Below are 18,880 nucleotides of genomic sequence, written 5' to 3' on the forward strand. Positions count from 1 at the left end.
TAAATTTTGCTGGATGTGGCTATGGTTTCTTGAGGAGCCCATGTTTGCTGACATCTGATCTCATGCTAGCCGCCCAAATACTTCTTTCCTTGGCTGTTCTCATCTTTCCCCTGCTAGCCTTGTCCTTTTCCAAAAACATGCCCTATGTCAAAGGCTGGCATGAGAGAGGCAATGCCAGTCATTCTCAGTACATGGTGGTGCCCCCTTCAAATTGGGGTTCCCCCTGCAAGGCAATTTAGTGGAGGTTTCTAATTCTTCAGTGTTACCTGAGAAGTTATAAAGAGGATGAAGAGAAAAGGGGAATTCAGCCTGTAGACAATTACTGACTCACCTAGTAAGAGGGTAATACCTTCCATGTTAAAATTAGTAGCAAAATTCTCCCTGATTTAGACTATATTTTAGTCTAACCAGGCATGTACTAGAATTACTCAAAACCTTGTAGGATCAGATCATTTTTAAAAAGAAATTAAAAAAAAAAAAAAAAAGCTTTCTGAGAGAAAAGATACTTCATTAAATTAAGGGTATGGAATGCAACTCCTCCACACCCCTTATCCATGAGGGGATTATAAAAACCCTTGGCACACAGAAAGTCTTGTTACGGCCATATTTCCAAAGGAACTCACTATCCACATGTTGAGCTCTGTTGGAAATTCAGTCCTTCATTTTGGGGCCCGATTTTCAGTGATCTCCTAGAAAAGATGACTGAATACAAACACAAATGCTCCTCAGCATGCCTATCCATATGACAACAGTCTAAGCTTACAAGGCAGACAAACTACAGTTGTGATAATGTTGATTCTAAGCAGTTAAAAAAATCGTCAGCTCCTGAAATCATGTGATTGACTTGAAATTGGTAAATCTCATGGGGACAGGGTTACTTCTTTTCAGCAGTCAGATGCTTGGGATTCACCTTTGTTAAGCTTTTTTCCTACTACTAAGAAGTTTAGAGACTCGTTGAAAAATAATGTACTGAAAACACTGATTGTGTAATGATGATCAGATTAAAACAATATAAAGAGAAGAACTCCAGACCTGTGACTTTAGGAACCAGCCCATAGATGGTGCAAAAAAATAAAATCATTAGAACAGTTATTGCTGAGGTCATGTAGCTTGTTTCCAAAAGCAAGCGTGCTCATGTATCCTGCTTAGATGATGCGCTGTAAAGAAGACCTTTTAGCAACTGTCCTAATGAGTCAATATTTAATTAGATAGTGTTTTAGAATTCCTCCTAAAGCGGGATATATATATATTTACTCTTCTGCCTGGCAACAAAATGCTCAGTATTTAACACTAACATGGTTTTGAGCACAGAAAGGTTAGGTTATGCTAGAGGGGACTGGGTTTTAATATTAATAATAATTTTTAAAAATTAATAAAATGGAGCACTGAAATGTTTTATGGCTGATAGACTTGTATATCTCATTGCATACATGATTGAGTTCAAACACCTGACTGTGGTGAGCAGCCAATTTCTAACTTATTTGAGTCATTTTGGGAGCTGGATGAGACACGACATGCCTTGTGATGATCTATTAGATGTAGCTGTCCTACTGGGGCTGCTCTGATTTAAATGGATGCTTCTGGTACCCTGTCCTTAATTAGTGGTTCGTAGATGGACAATTGACTGTGGTGTTTCAAATGGCTGTGTTAATCTTGGGAGAAGATACTGGACTGCCTCACTGCCTCTGAAACTGCATAAAGGAAACTAGTAAAAGCTTTCTTCTAGGGGTGAATTTAATTCCTAGGCATGGTAACAACACAACACCTAGCCAGCTTTTAATTTCTATCCAGAGATCCTAAATGAGGCTCTCAGTCATAAACCTTATGCTGCTTTCCCTAATGTTCCTTCCTCCTAGAAGGGTAATCTCTTATTGGTCTGATAGGAATATAAAGTGACAGTGACATTTCAATTTAATCAGAATAGTGGACCAAAGCAAAAGAAACTAGGATACGACATTCTTTGCCTCTTCAGAGCTGTTCAGGCTGGAATGTTTGTACATGGCCTGTTTGGATGGCTTCAGTTCTTGGTCACGCCAAAGAAACACTGAGCCCATAAAGAACATATTCTCTGGTTTTAATTCATATATAGGCAGGATCCTATTGTTCTATTTCAGTCCAAAAAAGAAGAAATCTTGAGCAACAACACCCAAAATATTTCTGCTACTGCTAGCCAAAGACCATAAAGAAAAATCTTGTACAGGTTAGACATTATCTAATCGGCACCAGAGTCCAAATTTTAAGTCCAAATGGCTGCATAATCCTTTATATGAATGCAGAAAGGTGCATGCTTGACCATCTCTATTGTGGAGAATGAGGTATCCCACTGGGAAGCATTGATGTGCAATGGAGAGGAAATAGTGAGTTTGTTAGATTATTCTGAGGACTAGAGGTGCATTTAGAATGATAAAATATGCATATAGAGTCTCAGTAAAAATATAGGCTGAAAGGGACTTCTGTGGGTTGTCTAGTCCAAATTCTAACTCAAAGCAGGGCTGTCTTCAAAATTAAATCAAGTTCCTCACAATCTTCTTTAGTATAAAGGTTTCAAAATAATACTCTTATCATATTGTGGTCCAAATGATATTGGCAGGTCAACCCCTTCTGAAACGTAGGATTCCCAATAATTACGTTATTCTGTATAGCTGGACTCTGTTTCTCCACCTAATGTTAGTGAAAAATGTAGGTGAAATTATGGTAAATCAGAACAGTAACGGCATTCATCATCTGCATTTTGGTTTGAGTGAATAAGGAACATACGGCTCACTGAAAGGGAAAGTGTGTTTATACAAGGTACGTAGCACAGGGGATTGACACCCTTGTACCTTGGCTTTTTATTACAATTAGACTCTGACACAAAATATAATTCCACTGAACCCCTAAATAAATTCAACTTGATCCTTGCCAAAATGCTGTAAGAAAAATAAGAAGCTTAGACTAGGTCCCACAAGAGAGCTATGCATGAAGTATTCACTGATTCGCCAAGGAACTCTTGAATATAGGGCATGTGTATCAGCTCTGTAATCATTCAAAACTATTAATGTCCTCTCTTCTATTCATTTCAGTGGAAGTTCTTTAAATGGATCGTGGGCATGTTATAAATTATCATAAAGTACCGAAGGGTGGCTTGCACTACATTCCTGTTTTATAATTACTCCTTTCAGATTGGTGAGAATTCTGCCTTTGTCTGGTTTATTCTTCTAGCGTCGGACACATTAAAAGTAGCTGCGTGTAAGAGTATCTCCCATTTACAGGTGTTAGTTAAAAGGTAGTATTTCTGCAGTGCTTGGTGTGAATTTAACTCTGCTTATTGTAAAGCCTAAGGTTGAATAGACACTGCCTTTGGCTGGAGTGCAGAAAAGGCAGTGCTGATCATATTTGGAAATCTAACCTTTCAGAAGCTGTTCTGACTTCTGTTTACCAACTCGGTGGGTTATGTTTAGTGGATTGCTAGTCACCCACTTCCTTCTTTGGGCTTATTTTATCCTTGTCAGGTAAAATCAGATAGTGTTCTTTTGCTCAATTTTTGGGAATATTCTTTTTGGGGAACAAGTAGAAGGGACACTGTGTTTTAGGACCAGCAGTAACAGCAAATGGAGTTATGTTCATCAGTATGCTATCTTATCATCCCTTTCTCTTTATCAAATAAATGGATACGGCCACTTGTTTCTGCAATGGCAGTAATTTTAAGGAGAAAGAAAGAAAAACATCCAAACATATTCTCTCATGTGCTTGCGTACTATTTTCACACATACTTAGCTGAAAAAGTCTCCTGAGTAACTGAGTACATTCAGAAGTAACTCAATGTCAACAAACCTGTCTTAACATCTGCTTTTTTGAACTGATCCTTTAAATGCACACGTGACTCTTCCTTACTGAAGGTCAAAGTTATTAATGCTAACAGTAGCCTTCAGGTCAGCCTATTCACACAGTGAGGATATCCATATCTCAGATGTGATGATAACCTGTAATCCAAAAACATGGAACCTTTTTTCGTAAAGTCTCTGGGCCGTCTTTCCCAGCACTGCAGTTTAGTCTCCTTAGTGCCCATCAGGAAAGATTGTTTTCCCTACTAGGAAAAATTCTGAGTGCTTCTACTGTGACTTGTATCTTTCATAGCGTATTTATGCAATTAAAGCCAAAATATCCTATATGACAGAGGCCCTTAAAATATTGCTGTTTTCCTTGGACTACTGAGTATTTACATTACTGAAGAAATGTATTCTCTTATGTTTAAGGAAGCACTAGGGAATAATAATGCAGACACTGACGTAACTTGGTCTAAGGTCAAGCAGGCAGCTTCATGAAGGTTCTAGCTGTGCAGAGCTTGCTGCACATCAAATATAGATCTAGTTTTTGAAACATGCTTTGTAACAAGCTGAGCAGAGTGCAAGCAGAGAGAGACAGCAAAGTTTTGAGAAAACCTGTAGTGACTGAATTTTAGATTGTAAACTCTTTAGACTGGGATGTATGAGATGTGAGGACCCGATTGTGATTTGAGCCTTGAGTAACTCTTGCAAAGAAAATGTTATAACCTAGTAGTGCTGCTGGGTGGATGGGGTTTGGAGAGCTAGGATCAAGATACAGTGAATCATTGAGGACCATTTCTCAGAAATAGCACTGGTCTACTCACTCCTCTCCTGACGGGAGAAAAGCCTTATGATACCCTACAGTAATTTGCTTGGATTTCCTGTTTTCAGACTCCTTTTATGAACCCAGGATGTCATTAGGTACAGTTTAAAAATTATAAACAAAACCAAACCTATGACGTCTTCGGAAGGCACGTGGGATTAGAGGGGTTTCATACTTAATACAGTAATCCTCTTTTGGAAATATATCTTAGAGCCTTAACAGTAATTTAATGTTTGTTTCTTTGTTAAAAGTAAGACGATGTACAATTTGTTTCTTGGCAATGTTAGTGCTGACTAATTCATCAGCTAGGATAGCTGAAGCTCATGTCATATATCCATAAAAAACAAACCCAAAAAAAACAGTGGTAGATCCATCCCCAGAACATCTGTGTATGCTCCAGAGACTGCCCAGTTTTCTAAAACTTTTGTCCTTCCTCTTCTTCCACTCATATATTGTTGGGTTTTTTCTCTGGTTTTCAAAACATTTTCATCACTATTGCCCAAGCAGGAAGCTCCTGCTTTGTAATTCTGCAACCTGCAATATGCTTCATGTGACTCAGCCACATTCGGCATTTCGAAGACACAAATGAAAAAATACTATTCCCTCTTTCTTACAGCTCCAAAATCAGTTCCCTCTCTTTTGATGCTGTGGTTTGGATTTGTGTTTCAAGGAGCAATGCGGTTGCTATCTCATTTCCCTCCTGTGAGGGTAGTGGGCAGCTCCCTCCCCCCAGTCAGGAGGGAGCTCTCTCAAAGAAAAATGCCAATATTTGTCTAGCTTGGTTTCTTTTAAAATGGCACCAAATGGGCTTCTGAGAGGAGTGGGGGTTATGGATACTTCGCAGTGCTATGTCCCTTGGGAGCTTGAAACGCTGGGGCCCAGTCTGCCTAACCTGTGAGAGCAAAGCTTCACATGAGCAGCCAGAAGTGTAGAAGCCCATTTAGCAGAGGCAAATTAATCGTTCTGTGGCTACCGAGGGCAACAGGTCCCCCTCTCATTTCTAACCTGAGGCAGGGGGTGGTTGAGTCACGTCTGTGAGTTTACCAGGCAAGGTGGCATCAGAACTAGGACTGCAACCCAGGTTCCTGGGAGCCCAGTTATGCTATGTCATTACTGAGTTATGCTGTGTTCATAAAGGCTCTTGAGTTTTATAGTATAAGGAGAAAAGGAAACACAAATTAATTAGTAGGCTTTTGAAATTCTTCTCGAGTCTAAGCAGGAGTAGCTTCCTGAAATGGTCTTGAAGTAGCTGCACTGTTTAATCTCAGCAGTATTTTTCCTTCAGTTTTAGATCCTGAAATCATTAATTTAAGTGTAGAGGATCATAAAATCTCTCTCCTCTGCTCAGCGTTCTGTATCTTATGTTCATTTCAGAGGCTTTCTTAAAATTTCAGAATTTTATTTTTTATGGATCTTTCCACCTTAAGCAGAGGATTGTAAGGAATTTATTCAAACAGCTTGTAGTTGTATGTATATATATGCATATATTTATGTATAGGTATATATATGCATGTGTGTGTAATATTTTGGCTTATTATTACCTCAATAACATGGTTCAACAAACAGAATTATTACAATAACAAAACAGGAGTCTGTAGTCTCATAGGCTTCTTTAGAGGCAAAAAGGAACGAGGCTCCTAAACCCAACCAAATGGAACCTGTTAGTTGTTGAAATACTGGCTGCTCTGTGCAGTATTAAATACTAAAAAAAAAAAAAAAAAAAGTTGTTCCAGAATTTTCTCAAGTATTTGCTTTCTTGGACTTTTGATTGCATTAGTACAGGTATTTCAATGAAATTCATGGGGTGGAAAGGCTCTTCTGGCTGGGCAGGCCTGCACAGCGCAGCACAGCACTGCGGCCACAGAAGCAGCACAAAGCCAGACACAGAGCTGGCAGCAGCATTTGTCCCAGGGCGCCTGGAGGTCAAGGACAGTGTTTGCTGTTAAATCACTGGGCATGGGGGCAGCTTTAGGCCTTCCTCTTCAATTGTTCTGCCAGTCTGCTTCAAATTAGAGCTGGAGTTATTAAACGAGAGGGTAGGCTCCCCAGCATTCCCTTGGTATCAGTGTCAGCTGTGACTGCAAGGAGAGGTTTTTGGGGAAGTCTGTTTTTTAGGGCCTACAGCATTTCTCCATGAGCCCATGTCTCTGTTGATAGAGTAGGATGCCAGATAAATTGAGTGCACAGGGCAACCTCAAAGGCAGTCTGAATGAGAGTGGTCTCGGACCTACTGTGGCCCTTTTTGTGGGAGGGAAAGAGAGCTTGCCCACAACTGTGGAAAGCCCTTGGCTGAAACAGGGGGTGAGAGCCATTAATGGACTGGGTTGCAGCAAGAGAAATCTCTGCTTCCATCCTAAAAGGTGTTCATTCATCCCTAGAGAGGCCACGTCCATCCCAGGCACAACACTCCCTACTCCCATCCTCATTTCAGGGCATGTTCTTCCCCCATTCCATCTTCCTCCAGCCTCCACACAGTCTTCACCTTGTCCTTTCAAAGGTAGGGCATCGCCTCCCAGACAGAGCTACCGCGGGCTATCTGCCTGCTGTGCGAGTTGGCGTCTGGCCTCGCACCATGCTGATAGAGGCAGGTGACAGCACAAAGGTACAGGGCAATCGGAAAGACACTGTGTAAAGACTTCCCATCGCACAATGATTTTGTTGTGTCTTTTTTAAGAAGTTTCGTGACAGCTCATCTTCCTTTACAAATGTGTGCATACAGCTTGATCATTTGGGTCTGTTTTACTATGATTTGTACATCAATTAGTACCCATTCAGTTGTCAGTGGCAATGGAGGGAGAAGGGCTGCCGGGTTAGTCCCTTCTAGGAGTGTGCAAGCCATTATGGGGCTCTTTTCTGTGGCCAAGACCATGGCTGGACTCCTGGTTGTTAGCACTTATGTGTCAATTCCTGTGCTAAATAAAATAATTCACTTACTATTTGTAGAGCTGGGGACATAGTAGTCACTAATATTGTATGCTGTTGTTTCCTTCTCTGAGTTCAAGGGGAGGGAAATCCTTAGAGTGCTGACCTGTCTCCATCTGGGACATCTGTGCTGTGGGCACATTCAAAAGCTTTATGACTGGCTCAGATAACTACAGAATGATACTTTTTCTTTTTTTAGGTATGCCCCGTACTAAGCACTGGGGAGTAATACTGCAGGCATTGTCAAAGCATTGTCTGAGTGAAAACCGCAGTATTTTAAAGCACAAACATGTGCCTGCTACTGCCAGATGGAATTTCTCAGTCATGTAAAATAACATGTTAATGTAAACATGCAGATGAACTGGAAATTGCCTGTTTTGATCAATGGGTTGCTAGTGAGTTGTTAATTACCTGGAACTGAATGGAAGAGGTTCAAATGGACAGCTGAGTTAAATGATGGAATGATTTTTTGTAATCCTGCTCACTTTGTATCATATGAAAGTGTCATACATGCATTCAGCTGGACAGAGGAACAGAGCAATTGCAGTTTGGACCTGAAAAGAAAAATACAGTAGTGACCTGCCTGATTGTCTTGCTGGGTACCCTACAAGATATGACTAGGAATGTCTATGATGTTTTAATTTGTATTTATCTCAGATTTTTATTTCTTTAATGTGAACTTTTAATAACTTTGTAGTTTAACCTTGTAGGGACCTAGTCTCCCTTTGCTATCATCTAGTTTTCACGTACTTATTTCCCACTCAGCTTGCCATGCAGCACTTTTGTAGTGATTACCTAATGCTGCAGTTTCCCTCCTACTTAGGTGGAGGTCCCTACCATTTCTGCAACACTGCTATTCTTATTCCACACTGGGGCTAAAACCCCAGAGATGAGAGACAGTGAGCCTGTGTACTGACTCCAAAAGCCTGCTTGCTTGTCCTGAATCAGACTGTACTGTCACTGGAAGTGACTTTATTTGGATATGCTTAATTGCAGCCCGCATTTCACAGGGACATGTACATTTCTGATGGAATGACTAAAAGCCTCTAGCATTAGTCACCCTGATCTGTAAATAATTTTTCACCAATATTCAGCCTACCTTTTCCCCAGCAACGGAAAAGGGAATCCCAAAGAAGGCACAGTTTGACACATGCATCAGCCTCAGGTGTGCCCCTCTCTTTATTTCTCCCCATCTCTCTCCACAGCATTGCATCCAGCAATGTTTCCTCTCCAGAGGTAGAAAAGGACTGGATGCAGTTCATTCTGATGGCTGACAATATTTGGCGATGTACTTTGTAGAGAACTCAGTGCTAGAACGTGCCTGTTGACCTTCTTCCCCTCTCCTTTGCAAAGGCCTGTGCGGTGGTCAGTCCCTGCCAAGGCAAGGGCAGCAAATTTCAGAGCCTAATCAAAATTTACTGCCACTGTCCTGTCGTCCTGTCAGACTGGCTGCAGACGATGCAAGTATGAGGAGAAAAGCCCTCTGGCAAGCCATGCACGTTAGATGTACCCAAGTGGCAAGTCAGTGAGTTGGAGGCTGCACGGGTGGACTGTGACAGAAGAAAACGTCCTTATCCGTGGTTTGTCACTCATTCTAACCATTGTCTCTCTTGTTCTCTTATCTTCCCCAGGAACGAGTGGAATATCTCTTTCTCATAATTTTTACAGTGGAAGCATTTTTAAAAGTAATAGCATATGGACTTCTCTTTCACCCCAACGCTTACCTCCGCAATGGCTGGAATTTACTAGATTTTATAATTGTGGTAGTAGGGTGAGTACCAACATTTTGTCTTTGAACACACTTCGGACACTGGGAAACTTTGGGAGCATGAGGGTGGGTGAATGCTTGGTACATTACTTATGGGTGATGTTAGAGGTTGCCGTCCATCATGTTTCTCCTACCACCACCATTTGTCACTCCTGTGTTAGCCCCCCTACAGACTCCATGTGTTTTACCAAGTATTACTGTGTAATCTAAAAATACAGTTAACTCACTGGTCTTCTGCAGGTATAACTTGATTCTTGCTTGATTCATTCAGTGTGTAGCAACGATTTACCTTGAGGTAAATATTAAGGGTTGACAATCAGTTTATGCGCATTTTCTGTCTGGTATCCCTTGCTACTTAGCCTTTTCCAAGGCTTTTAATGGTTTGCAAGACATGGAAATTAAACTGCTCTTTGGAAACAGGAATAAAAAGAGGAAGCAGTGTAAAGCTATTGGACAAAGTCAAATGTCTGAATATGCTTAACTGGAAGAAAATTCCTTTGTCTGTAAATCTGTATGAATATTAAAAAAATATCTAGGTGGGATCCTTTAATTAAGATTAGAGTTGGATGACAAATAAATTCTGCCATCTTGTGAACTTCTACTGATTTTTCTCATTCTCAAAGATGGATGAAAAATTTAAACCCCAGGTTTTCATACTTATAAACAAAAATAAGTTCTTCAGTTCAATTGCACTCTGATGCTGGTGATTTCAACATTTTTGATTGTGACCCTTTTAAAGTTTTAACCTTTTTAAAGACTAATTTTGCTATTGTAGATCAAATTGCCACTTTGAGCTGCAACCTTTCTAATCCTGTTATTCCTCTCTGTATTTTTCAAGCTTGGCATTTTATTTGAATAAAAGCAAAATAAAACACCTTCTGCTTTTTCTAACTGAGGGTAAGAGATAAGCAAGGGGTTTGAATTGTGGTTGTTGAAGGGAAGAGGTGAAAGATAAACTACCCCTGAAGTCAAAGAGAACAAGTATTTCTTCACCTGAGTAATTTGTCCCATCCTCCCACCACTCCATTATTAAAGAGTTTCATCGCCCACAAAAACTTGCAGTCTTTTCACCTCTTTACCAAGGAAACCCTGCATCAGCTCCTAGGGAAAACGTCAAAAGGGACACTTTCAGTCATCAACCCCCTCGTAATTTCTGGCCCAAAACAAAGTCCATCTAGCTTCTTGACCATTTTTGTGGTGGCCCTAAAAAATTATGTCAGCATACTGCTGTGTGCTACACAATCCCTCCCACTTTCCATCATCATGGGGAAAAGTGGGTGGAAGGAGAATTCCCAGTTGAGGGGGAGGGAGGACGAGCTGGAACCTATTCTTAGTCCCAAGACCTCTCTGCCTCCACATGGGCGTAACGCTTCTCCTTACGGCAGTGCCCAACTGTCTTTCTCCTTCATTCCTACCCGCAGCCAGAGGATCCCACAGCGAATGATTAATTGAAAATTGGCAAATCCCCAACTCCTCCCCTGGCATTGATGTCCAATTCCGTAGCTGGTTCTGCCTTTGAATGCCCTCAGATATCTCACCTGCTTAGGAGTTGCTGCTTAAGTTGAAGAAAGATTGGAGAACAAAAGTCCTGTGAATGTGATTATTCCCTTTTCATTTCTATGAGAAAGAGACTTTTTAAAGAGAGGACACATCACCTTTTCTTCTTCTATTGGAATGCAAAAGAGCAGGGCTCCAGAAATCACAGAGCAGCATTATATCTAGTTTAAGTACAGTCCTTTTCAATTTTTCTACTAGGGCAGTTAATCAGCAAGATGATATTCAGACTGAAATTAATTCCTTTGCCATTGACAGAAGCTGCAGCTCTCAGCTCTTCTATCTGCTCTTGCCTCCAGCAGCTCTCAGTCACTAGATGGGGAACAAAAAAATGTAACTGGGGAGGGATTACACGAGTATAATAAACACGGCCAAGACCCCAAGGTCTCTGTTAAATAGTAACAAACTCAAGTGACAGATTCCACTTCAGGGCCAGATGGGTTCCTTTGATGTTTATCTGCTTAAACTCACTCATACAGTACCACAGCCCAGGCTGGTGCACTGCTTTTTCTCTCCACAAGCCCTCTGCAAAATCTACGTGGTGATACCATCTGTTCCTGTTTTGCCCTGTCTTCTTTTCCTAGGGGCTGCCTGAAACCCCTCAATGACATGATGTTTAAATTTCGGCATATTTGAATATTTTTCAGGGAGGAAGTCCCATGGAAAAGGTTTAAAATAAATTTTAAAGGGAGAGAGAGGAGGAAGAAAGCAAGTGCTGGTAACATTTCCTTGTGGTGCCTTTTTCTGCCTATTGATGGAGCTATTGGAGAAAGCTGAGTAATTTGGACACAGCTGTAGCACTGGGAAGAGGGATTTATTTGGTATGTGGGGCAAAGGATGGTGTGGGACTCATATTGGAAGCCGCAAGTCCCCAAACGACTGTGGTAACTGCCATTTGTGCTTGTTCTGTCTTAGGAATCATCTTCATTTTCAACGATGATTGTCCTTGCTACAAAAAAATAGAAAGGCTAGGTGGGAAGTATTTATTCAAGTACTGTTGGAAGTTAAAGGAGCAAAAAAAAGACAAGTTTTAGATCCTTTGTTTGTCTCTAAATCCACCTAGTATACACTGCTTACCACGTATATCTTGAAGAGATAATACAGGACAAGTGGCTTCCTTTATGTTAAAAAGTCAGTAGAGAAAGAGGAAATGAGCAAGCATGAATTCTAGAGGGAAGTCTCAGTTTTTATAAAAAATCTTTTTAAAAATGTGCTTGTGTACTTTCCCTTGCCTTCTGAAGATAGGTCCCCTGGTATCTAAAAGGATCTTAGTCAGTGGTTCTAACAAGGCCACAGGAATACACAGCAGCAGCAGAGGGGGCCACTGAACACAACTGCTACCTTTTCTGGAGAAAGGATGCACTTTAGACCTGTAAGCTTGTAACAGTTTATCGTTCTTGCACTGTGGGAGATCTGCTTATTTATCAGCTAAGTCTTTTAAAGCTTGATTCTAGCTTATCTTTAAATAGCCTATGACCTGCTATAGCAGCCACCATTAAATGCTGCTTTGAAGAAAAATGTCTGTGTGTGGGTATCAATCAGAGGCTGTGTTATTAGTTAAGAGTAGAGATCGCACCCCTAAGCTGCCTAATGAGGCACAACACACAAACACTAATGATTAGTCAAATTGTTTCCTGCTTCCTTCAGTTTTACTGTTCCTCTTTTGGAAAACATTAAAACTTTCAGATATAACAGTGAGGTCCTTTAATATTAGGATGTTGGAGGAAATTTTTCTTGAGAGAAGACTTACCTTGACAATGTTGTGCTAGAAGAATGACTGTCTTTCCTGGCAAAGTGGTTTGTCTGCCAAGCACAGTCATTCTCCAAGGACCCATAGCTTCTGCCAGAAAAAAAGGTGTCGTAATTTGAAAGGCAGGCTTACTTGGGAAGGTAAGCAGTGAAGGTATTTGGAAAGGATCTGAAATTCAGAGCAGACTGGAAAATGTGGTCACAGTATACGTCTTTCTGAAGACCTGTGGGGAGTTTCTAAAGGACAGACCCAAACACTTTCACACTCACAAATCACAGGTGAATTGTAAAATATTGTGAAAAAAATCGTTGTACTTTACTATTTCTTTATACCTACAAGGATTCTTTTAGCTGTGTTTTTCTGCTGATTTTTGGCCTTAGGAATACTAAGCCCTCTGTTTTCTCTTTATATTCTGGAGGCCTGTTGTGGTTTAACCTCAGCTGGCAACTAAGCACCACACAGCTGCTCGCTCACTCCCCCCCAGTGGGATGGGGGAGAGAATCGGAAGGGTAAAAGTGAGAAAACTCATGGGTTGAGATAAAGGCAGTTTAATAGGTAAAGCAAAAGCTGCTCATGCAAGCAAAGCAAAACGAGGAATTCATTCACCACTTCCCATCGGCAGGCAGGTGTTCAGCCATCTCCAGGAAAGCAGGGCTCCATCACGCGTAACGGTTACTTGGGAAGACAAACACCATCACTCCGAACGTCCCCCCCTTCCTTCTTCTTCCCCCAGCTGTATATGCTGAGCATGACGTCACATGGTATGGAATATCCCTTCGGCCAGTTTGGGTCAGCTGCCCTGGCTGTGCCCCCTCCCAGCTTCTTGTGCACCTCCAGCCTCCTCAGTCGGTAGAGCATGGGAAGCTGAAAAGTCCTTGGCTAATGTAAGCACTACCTAGCAACAACTAAAACACCGGTGTGTTATCAACATTGTTCTCACCCTAAATCCAAACCACAGCACTGTACCAGCTACTAGGAAGGAAATTAACTCTATCCCTGCCGAAACCAGGACAAGGCCCTTCACAAGTTCTTTTTTTATGCTATAAAAATCAGTATGCCCTCCCCACAGAGGAAGAGACGAAGAGCTGTAGAGCAGGTTACAGCCTTACCATGCTGCTGTTCGGGTCATCTAGCTTTTTGATATTTCAGATGTCAAATGGGAAACAGCAAAATATAAGAAAGAAAAACAGTGAGGCTAGCTTCATACCTCACAAATAAATGTAAAAAAAAAAGTGGAGTGTGTCCATACACATGTGTGTAATAGAAAATTATTTTCTGCTTTATAGTTCATGTATGTCAAATGAATTTAGTTTAGGTGTAGTCATGTCACAAGTGAAATTCAGAAATCAAGATGCTGTTAATCGTGCTTCATCAGTGGAAAGTACTATATCCAAATGAAAATGGGACATGAATTTAGGCTGGTGGAAAGTAGTTAACTGGAGGAAGTAAGATTGATTTCTGTATTCTTTTTTTTAAAAATGGTGAGATTTTCAGTAGCCACAAGAGATTAGCCCTCTTGCATTTTTATACTATCCAAATTTTGGTTTCTCTGTCAGCACAGTGTTCTCTCACACCATGCTTGGAGTGTGCATTTCATCTAACTCACCTACTGAGAAGAGAAGGAAAGAACCACACCTCGCTCCACCATACCTACTGTAAGCTTTTCCCAGAGGTTTTCATCAAAGAGCAGATTTTCCCATGTAAATACAGGGTAGAAGGACTCTGGCCTCCTGTTTTATATCAGTAGCTTAACTTCTATCCATCTCTTTTAGGATTGGAAAACAATTAGCTGAAAAACTAGAACGAGTCTATAGAGCTCATAGAAACTACAAATTGTATATGGGTTGCAGGTTTTTTTCTTAATAGAGGATAATGGAAGGGGTGGTCAGAAGCCTTGCCTTTCTTCTGTGTCTTATCATTGGTGTTATTTCTGAACAGGACATTTTATTATTTTATTTTTTTCCTCCCCTCTGGGTCATAATGAGTTACATCCAAAAAAGCATGTGGTAGTTGTAGCCTCTGAGTCATAGATGTCTGCCCATGCCCTAACTCAGGAGGCGATAGGGACAATGAAGTAGGATTGCCAAGATGTACTATAAATTTGAAGAGTGGAGTAGAGATTCAGTAGGCCAGATTGGGCACAGTCTAGACCACAATACAAAAGGGAAAGAGAGTGAAATAAATGAGAGAAATAAACAGTTGTATTGCATTACTGAAAAGCAAGATTAGTACAGGGGGAGATATTAAGCGTGGAGTAAATGCGTTAGAGCAGGATTAGCAGGAGTAATGCAATTCAAGTTTAAGTGTAGGTTTTTAAATGAGGAGCAGCAGGAATTACTGCAAATTATTCCTGAAGTACAGTAGGCAGATGACTGTGGGTACCTCAAGACAGCACGTTTAGCACATCAACGCTGGAGCACACAAACAGGGCCAACTGGCCTGCAGTGGAGCTGCATTAGTCTGGGAAGGCAGGTTGTAGCTCCAGTGGAGTGAGCTGTCCTACTGGTTGTGTTTCTGCTCCTCCTGAATTAATTTAGGACATGTATAGCTTTTCTTAGAATTCTAGAGCAGCCCATGGTTTGGTCATTGCATGAGTGGCAGGAGAAACGCCCTTGGTGCCAGCTGCAAAGAGCTGCTGTTTGGTAAAACATGGGGTCAGTGATGATAGGGACCAGGAAAACGGACCCCCAGTTTTGCACAATTGCTGACTCAGAGTTCCTTGAGATTTCTTGTCTTCAGCATTGTGAGAGAGCTGAAAAACAGCATAAGAAACCTTTTGCAGTGAATTCTTTTTCCTCCAAAGGATCCCAGGAGACTGGGACTGCTGTATAGGTATGTCACTTGTCATCTAGTATGGGAATTCTGTTGACTAGGAAGACGGAAACGTTTGAATAAGAAATAGAGCACATTTCTAGAGCTTAATTGCTAGCTTACTGGAAATATATTAGGCCAAATTTGACCTACAGTGTTTCTATTATGAAGACCAGCAGAAAATTGCAACTGTATAATTTGTGTACACAGCTCAAGAAATACATACATTCCAATAATTCATGCTCTTTGCATCAGCCCTTGTTTATCTCTCTCTGAGGTATCTGTAGTCAACGCAGTATTTCTCATAGGCTCTGTTTTTGTCTTCTCTGCATCCTGCTTCTCAGTCTGCAACACCTACAAACTCAGCATCCAACCTCCCCACACACAGTTTTTCCCACGCTTGTTACCTAGTTGTTAAATCTTTCTGCAGTGCTTGAAGTTGAGGCTTTGAATAGATCCAGTTAGGAGTTCCTCAGTCACAGCTGACAAGTTTTATAAGACTTTTTATATGAAATTTAAAAAAAAAACCTACTTAAGAAACTAATTTCACATTTGCACTCCCCTAATCCACATTTTTGTGTGGATTTAGTGCTGGGGAAATGTGTTAGCTTAGATGCTTCAGCAAATGAATCCTCCTTTTTCTATCCAGGGCAAGCTCCCTAGGCTTGTGGCCCTACCAGTAAGTTTCAACCACAGACTGCAGGGATTGGAGCTCCTAATCAGGCAGCTCAGTCTCTGCTTGATATGCAGTTTGGGGGCTCTCAGTGGAATATGCCAGTCAGGGCTTATAGATGACATCCTGACAGAGGCACTGCAGACTGCAAAGTCTGAGAGAAATCAATCAGTGCTGAATCCAGGCCACTCCAACTAGGCTGTTTCTGGCATCCCAGGCAGCTTCTTTAAGGGTACCTCTGGTACCTCCACGGCACGCTGTGGGCCACGGGTCTCTGCCTCTTGCAGGCAAGCTTTTTCTGCAGAGCACCAAACATCCATTTAGAATGGACCAGCTTTTAACCTCTACTGAATTTGGCTGGGTTCAAGCTGATGACTTCAAGGCTGAAAGCAATGTCATTAGCAAATTCATGAGGAATCCATTCTCCCCCAAAGGTACTAATGTTTTACCAGAAAAATGGAAGCTGCTTCCTGAAAGCTAATTTATTAAATCAAGTTCTTATTAACACATAGGGTGAGCCTTCAGCTCTTTCATAGAAGAACATTGTCTTTTCTGCCTTTCTCTGCCTTTTCAAATGTGTTCTGAGTGAGACATCTTCTCCTTAAAGCAGTTACTCCTACTAGCCAAGGTAAAACATTAAGACTGGTATAATAAAACATTCTAATAATAAGACTCCTACAGTTTTGCGCTTTCCCTAGCCAATGCATCAGGGGATTTACAAATGGATTTACAAATGGATACACAAGCACATAATCTGAGCATACTCCCTTATCTAAAAATTTGCACCTTGAAGGATCCCCGAGTTTTACACCAAATTCTACCTACAGTGACCTTGGTGAGTCATAATTCCTTGTAAAATGGGTGACAGATAATTAACAACTGGATTAATTATGGAGGATGATTTTTTCCCCAAGGTGGATTGTTGGTTAACAGAGATAATAAAGTATTGGCAGCAGAAATGGCAAAACCTAAAATTTGTGCTTTCTTGCCTTTCCGCTCAACTCCCACTGAATACGTCCAGACTGTCTGGTAAGGATAGCCTCGAGACTGCCTTCAAAATCTGACCCACGTGGTCTGCTGTTGGTGACCCTTTAAATTTGGCACGCAGCATTGCCAGAATGGCCATTTTGAAGCACCCGGCACGTCCCAGCATACAGGGCAGGGAGCACACCTCCACGTGCCACCAGGCAGGCTGGTCATTGGGGTAGTCTATAGCTGGCTGCAAGGAGCCATTAGGCTGAAGGAGGAGCATGTCGTGTTTATGTCTGCTCCAGAAACAAGTGTTTTGCAAATGGTATAGACATCACCATTAGGCTATTGCATATGGGAAGAGTCTGTCTCTCCTCCACCACACGCGAATGTCGACTGAGATGTGTGACACTCTTCACAGGTCTGTGAGATAGTTTGGGTGATATGATGATGATGATCTCTGTTCCTGTTTAGCCCAAGCCTTGCTGTCTGCCTACAGATTGTTTCCTCTTTCTTTTTGCAGGCTTTTTAGTGCAATTTTAGAACAAGCAACCAAAGCAGATGGGGGGAATTCAATAGGAGGAAAAGGTGCCGGATTCGATGTTAAAGCACTGCGGGCTTTCCGAGTATTGCGTCCATTACGGCTGGTGTCTGGAGTTCCTAGTAAGTAACGTCATTGTTTTTCTTTTATGTATGTCTGTGGTGTGGCATTGGGCAGGAGTAATCTGTGTAACAATTTTGAAGATGGAGCGTGATGCAGATTATTTTTGGTGTGTGTGGGAGGCCTTCTTTCAAATTAATGTAGATTCATGATAAACGTGATAGTAATCAAAGGATGACCAAACCAGAGCTGAAGGGAAATGGAAGTTTCATAGTATGTCAATCTGATTGTGCAACCTTTGTAAACAATGAAAGTGGGAGATTCAAGATTTTCATTATTTCAAGCAAAAGATCCTTTAAATAATTGTGAAGTCACAGTGCATTGTTGGTATTATAAATACGTGACCTTAATGGAAATGCTGTATGGTCATTTGTGTTGATTTTGGAGGGAGAGGAGCTTTTTCATTAAAATTGCATTTTCTTCTTTGCACGTGATGTTCTGATCAAGAGCTCTGGGAACAATTTAGAACCAACAGGACATAGGGCAATGACACAGTCATGTTCTCCGTTAGTCTTATTTGCTTAAATTATTTGTAATGCCTCTAAGAAATTCCTTAAACAGCTTTTGATAGTCTAACATCCATTTTCTTATTTACAGTGAAGGTATGAGTAACTGGAAGTCTGGTAATTCTATTGCGGAGGTGGAATATGGACATCACAGTGTGGGAGGATCATATCATTTGGCTTGAGACTTTGTTATAGATGGGCCCTATTGGCCTTTTAGAGAGAGGGTTTGTTGAAAGCTGTCATTGCTTTCCATGTTTATAGCAATGAGAGATGTAGTTAGCAGGAAAGGAGTTAATCTTCTCCAGAATAGCTGTGGAGAGAGCTTTGTTTATTTTTATTTGGGGAACTTGCTAGTTTGATATCTTAAAGTACTTCTAACCTTAGTTATTCAAAAACCTTGAGTCAAGTTACCATAAACTCTGTGAGATCAGCTTAAAAATCATTATTTATTTGTTAGGGGAAAAAAAAGTGTGAGGTTCTTTTTCTTTGGCTTGTTTTCTGACCCACTAGGCTATATTGAAGCCATGTTTGCAGGCTTTTCTCCACAACCGTAAAGGGTAGAAACTTTTAAAAAGAAAGGTGAAAGTCTTTGTGGGAGGAGCCGAAGCACTGAGAAAAGCAAAAAATGCTGAGGCAA

At 41.1% G+C, this 18,880-nt stretch overlaps 1 protein-coding gene across 1 annotated transcript in view; it reads left to right on the plus strand.

Moving 5' to 3' along the window:
* CACNA1C (calcium voltage-gated channel subunit alpha1 C) overlaps positions 1–18,880 on the plus strand; it is a 457,514-nt gene that overhangs the window by 240,450 nt on the left and 198,184 nt on the right. The window contains exons 4-5 of the mRNA XM_076341467.1: positions 9,183–9,322; positions 17,600–17,739. Coding sequence (XP_076197582.1) covers positions 9,183–9,322; positions 17,600–17,739 — 280 coding nt within the window. The remainder of the gene's footprint in view (positions 1–9,182; positions 9,323–17,599; positions 17,740–18,880) is intronic.

The sequence above is a fragment of the Aptenodytes patagonicus genome, chromosome 1, assembly GCF_965638725.1.
Source record: "Aptenodytes patagonicus chromosome 1, bAptPat1.pri.cur, whole genome shotgun sequence".
Lineage (NCBI taxonomy): Eukaryota > Metazoa > Chordata > Aves > Sphenisciformes > Spheniscidae > Aptenodytes > Aptenodytes patagonicus.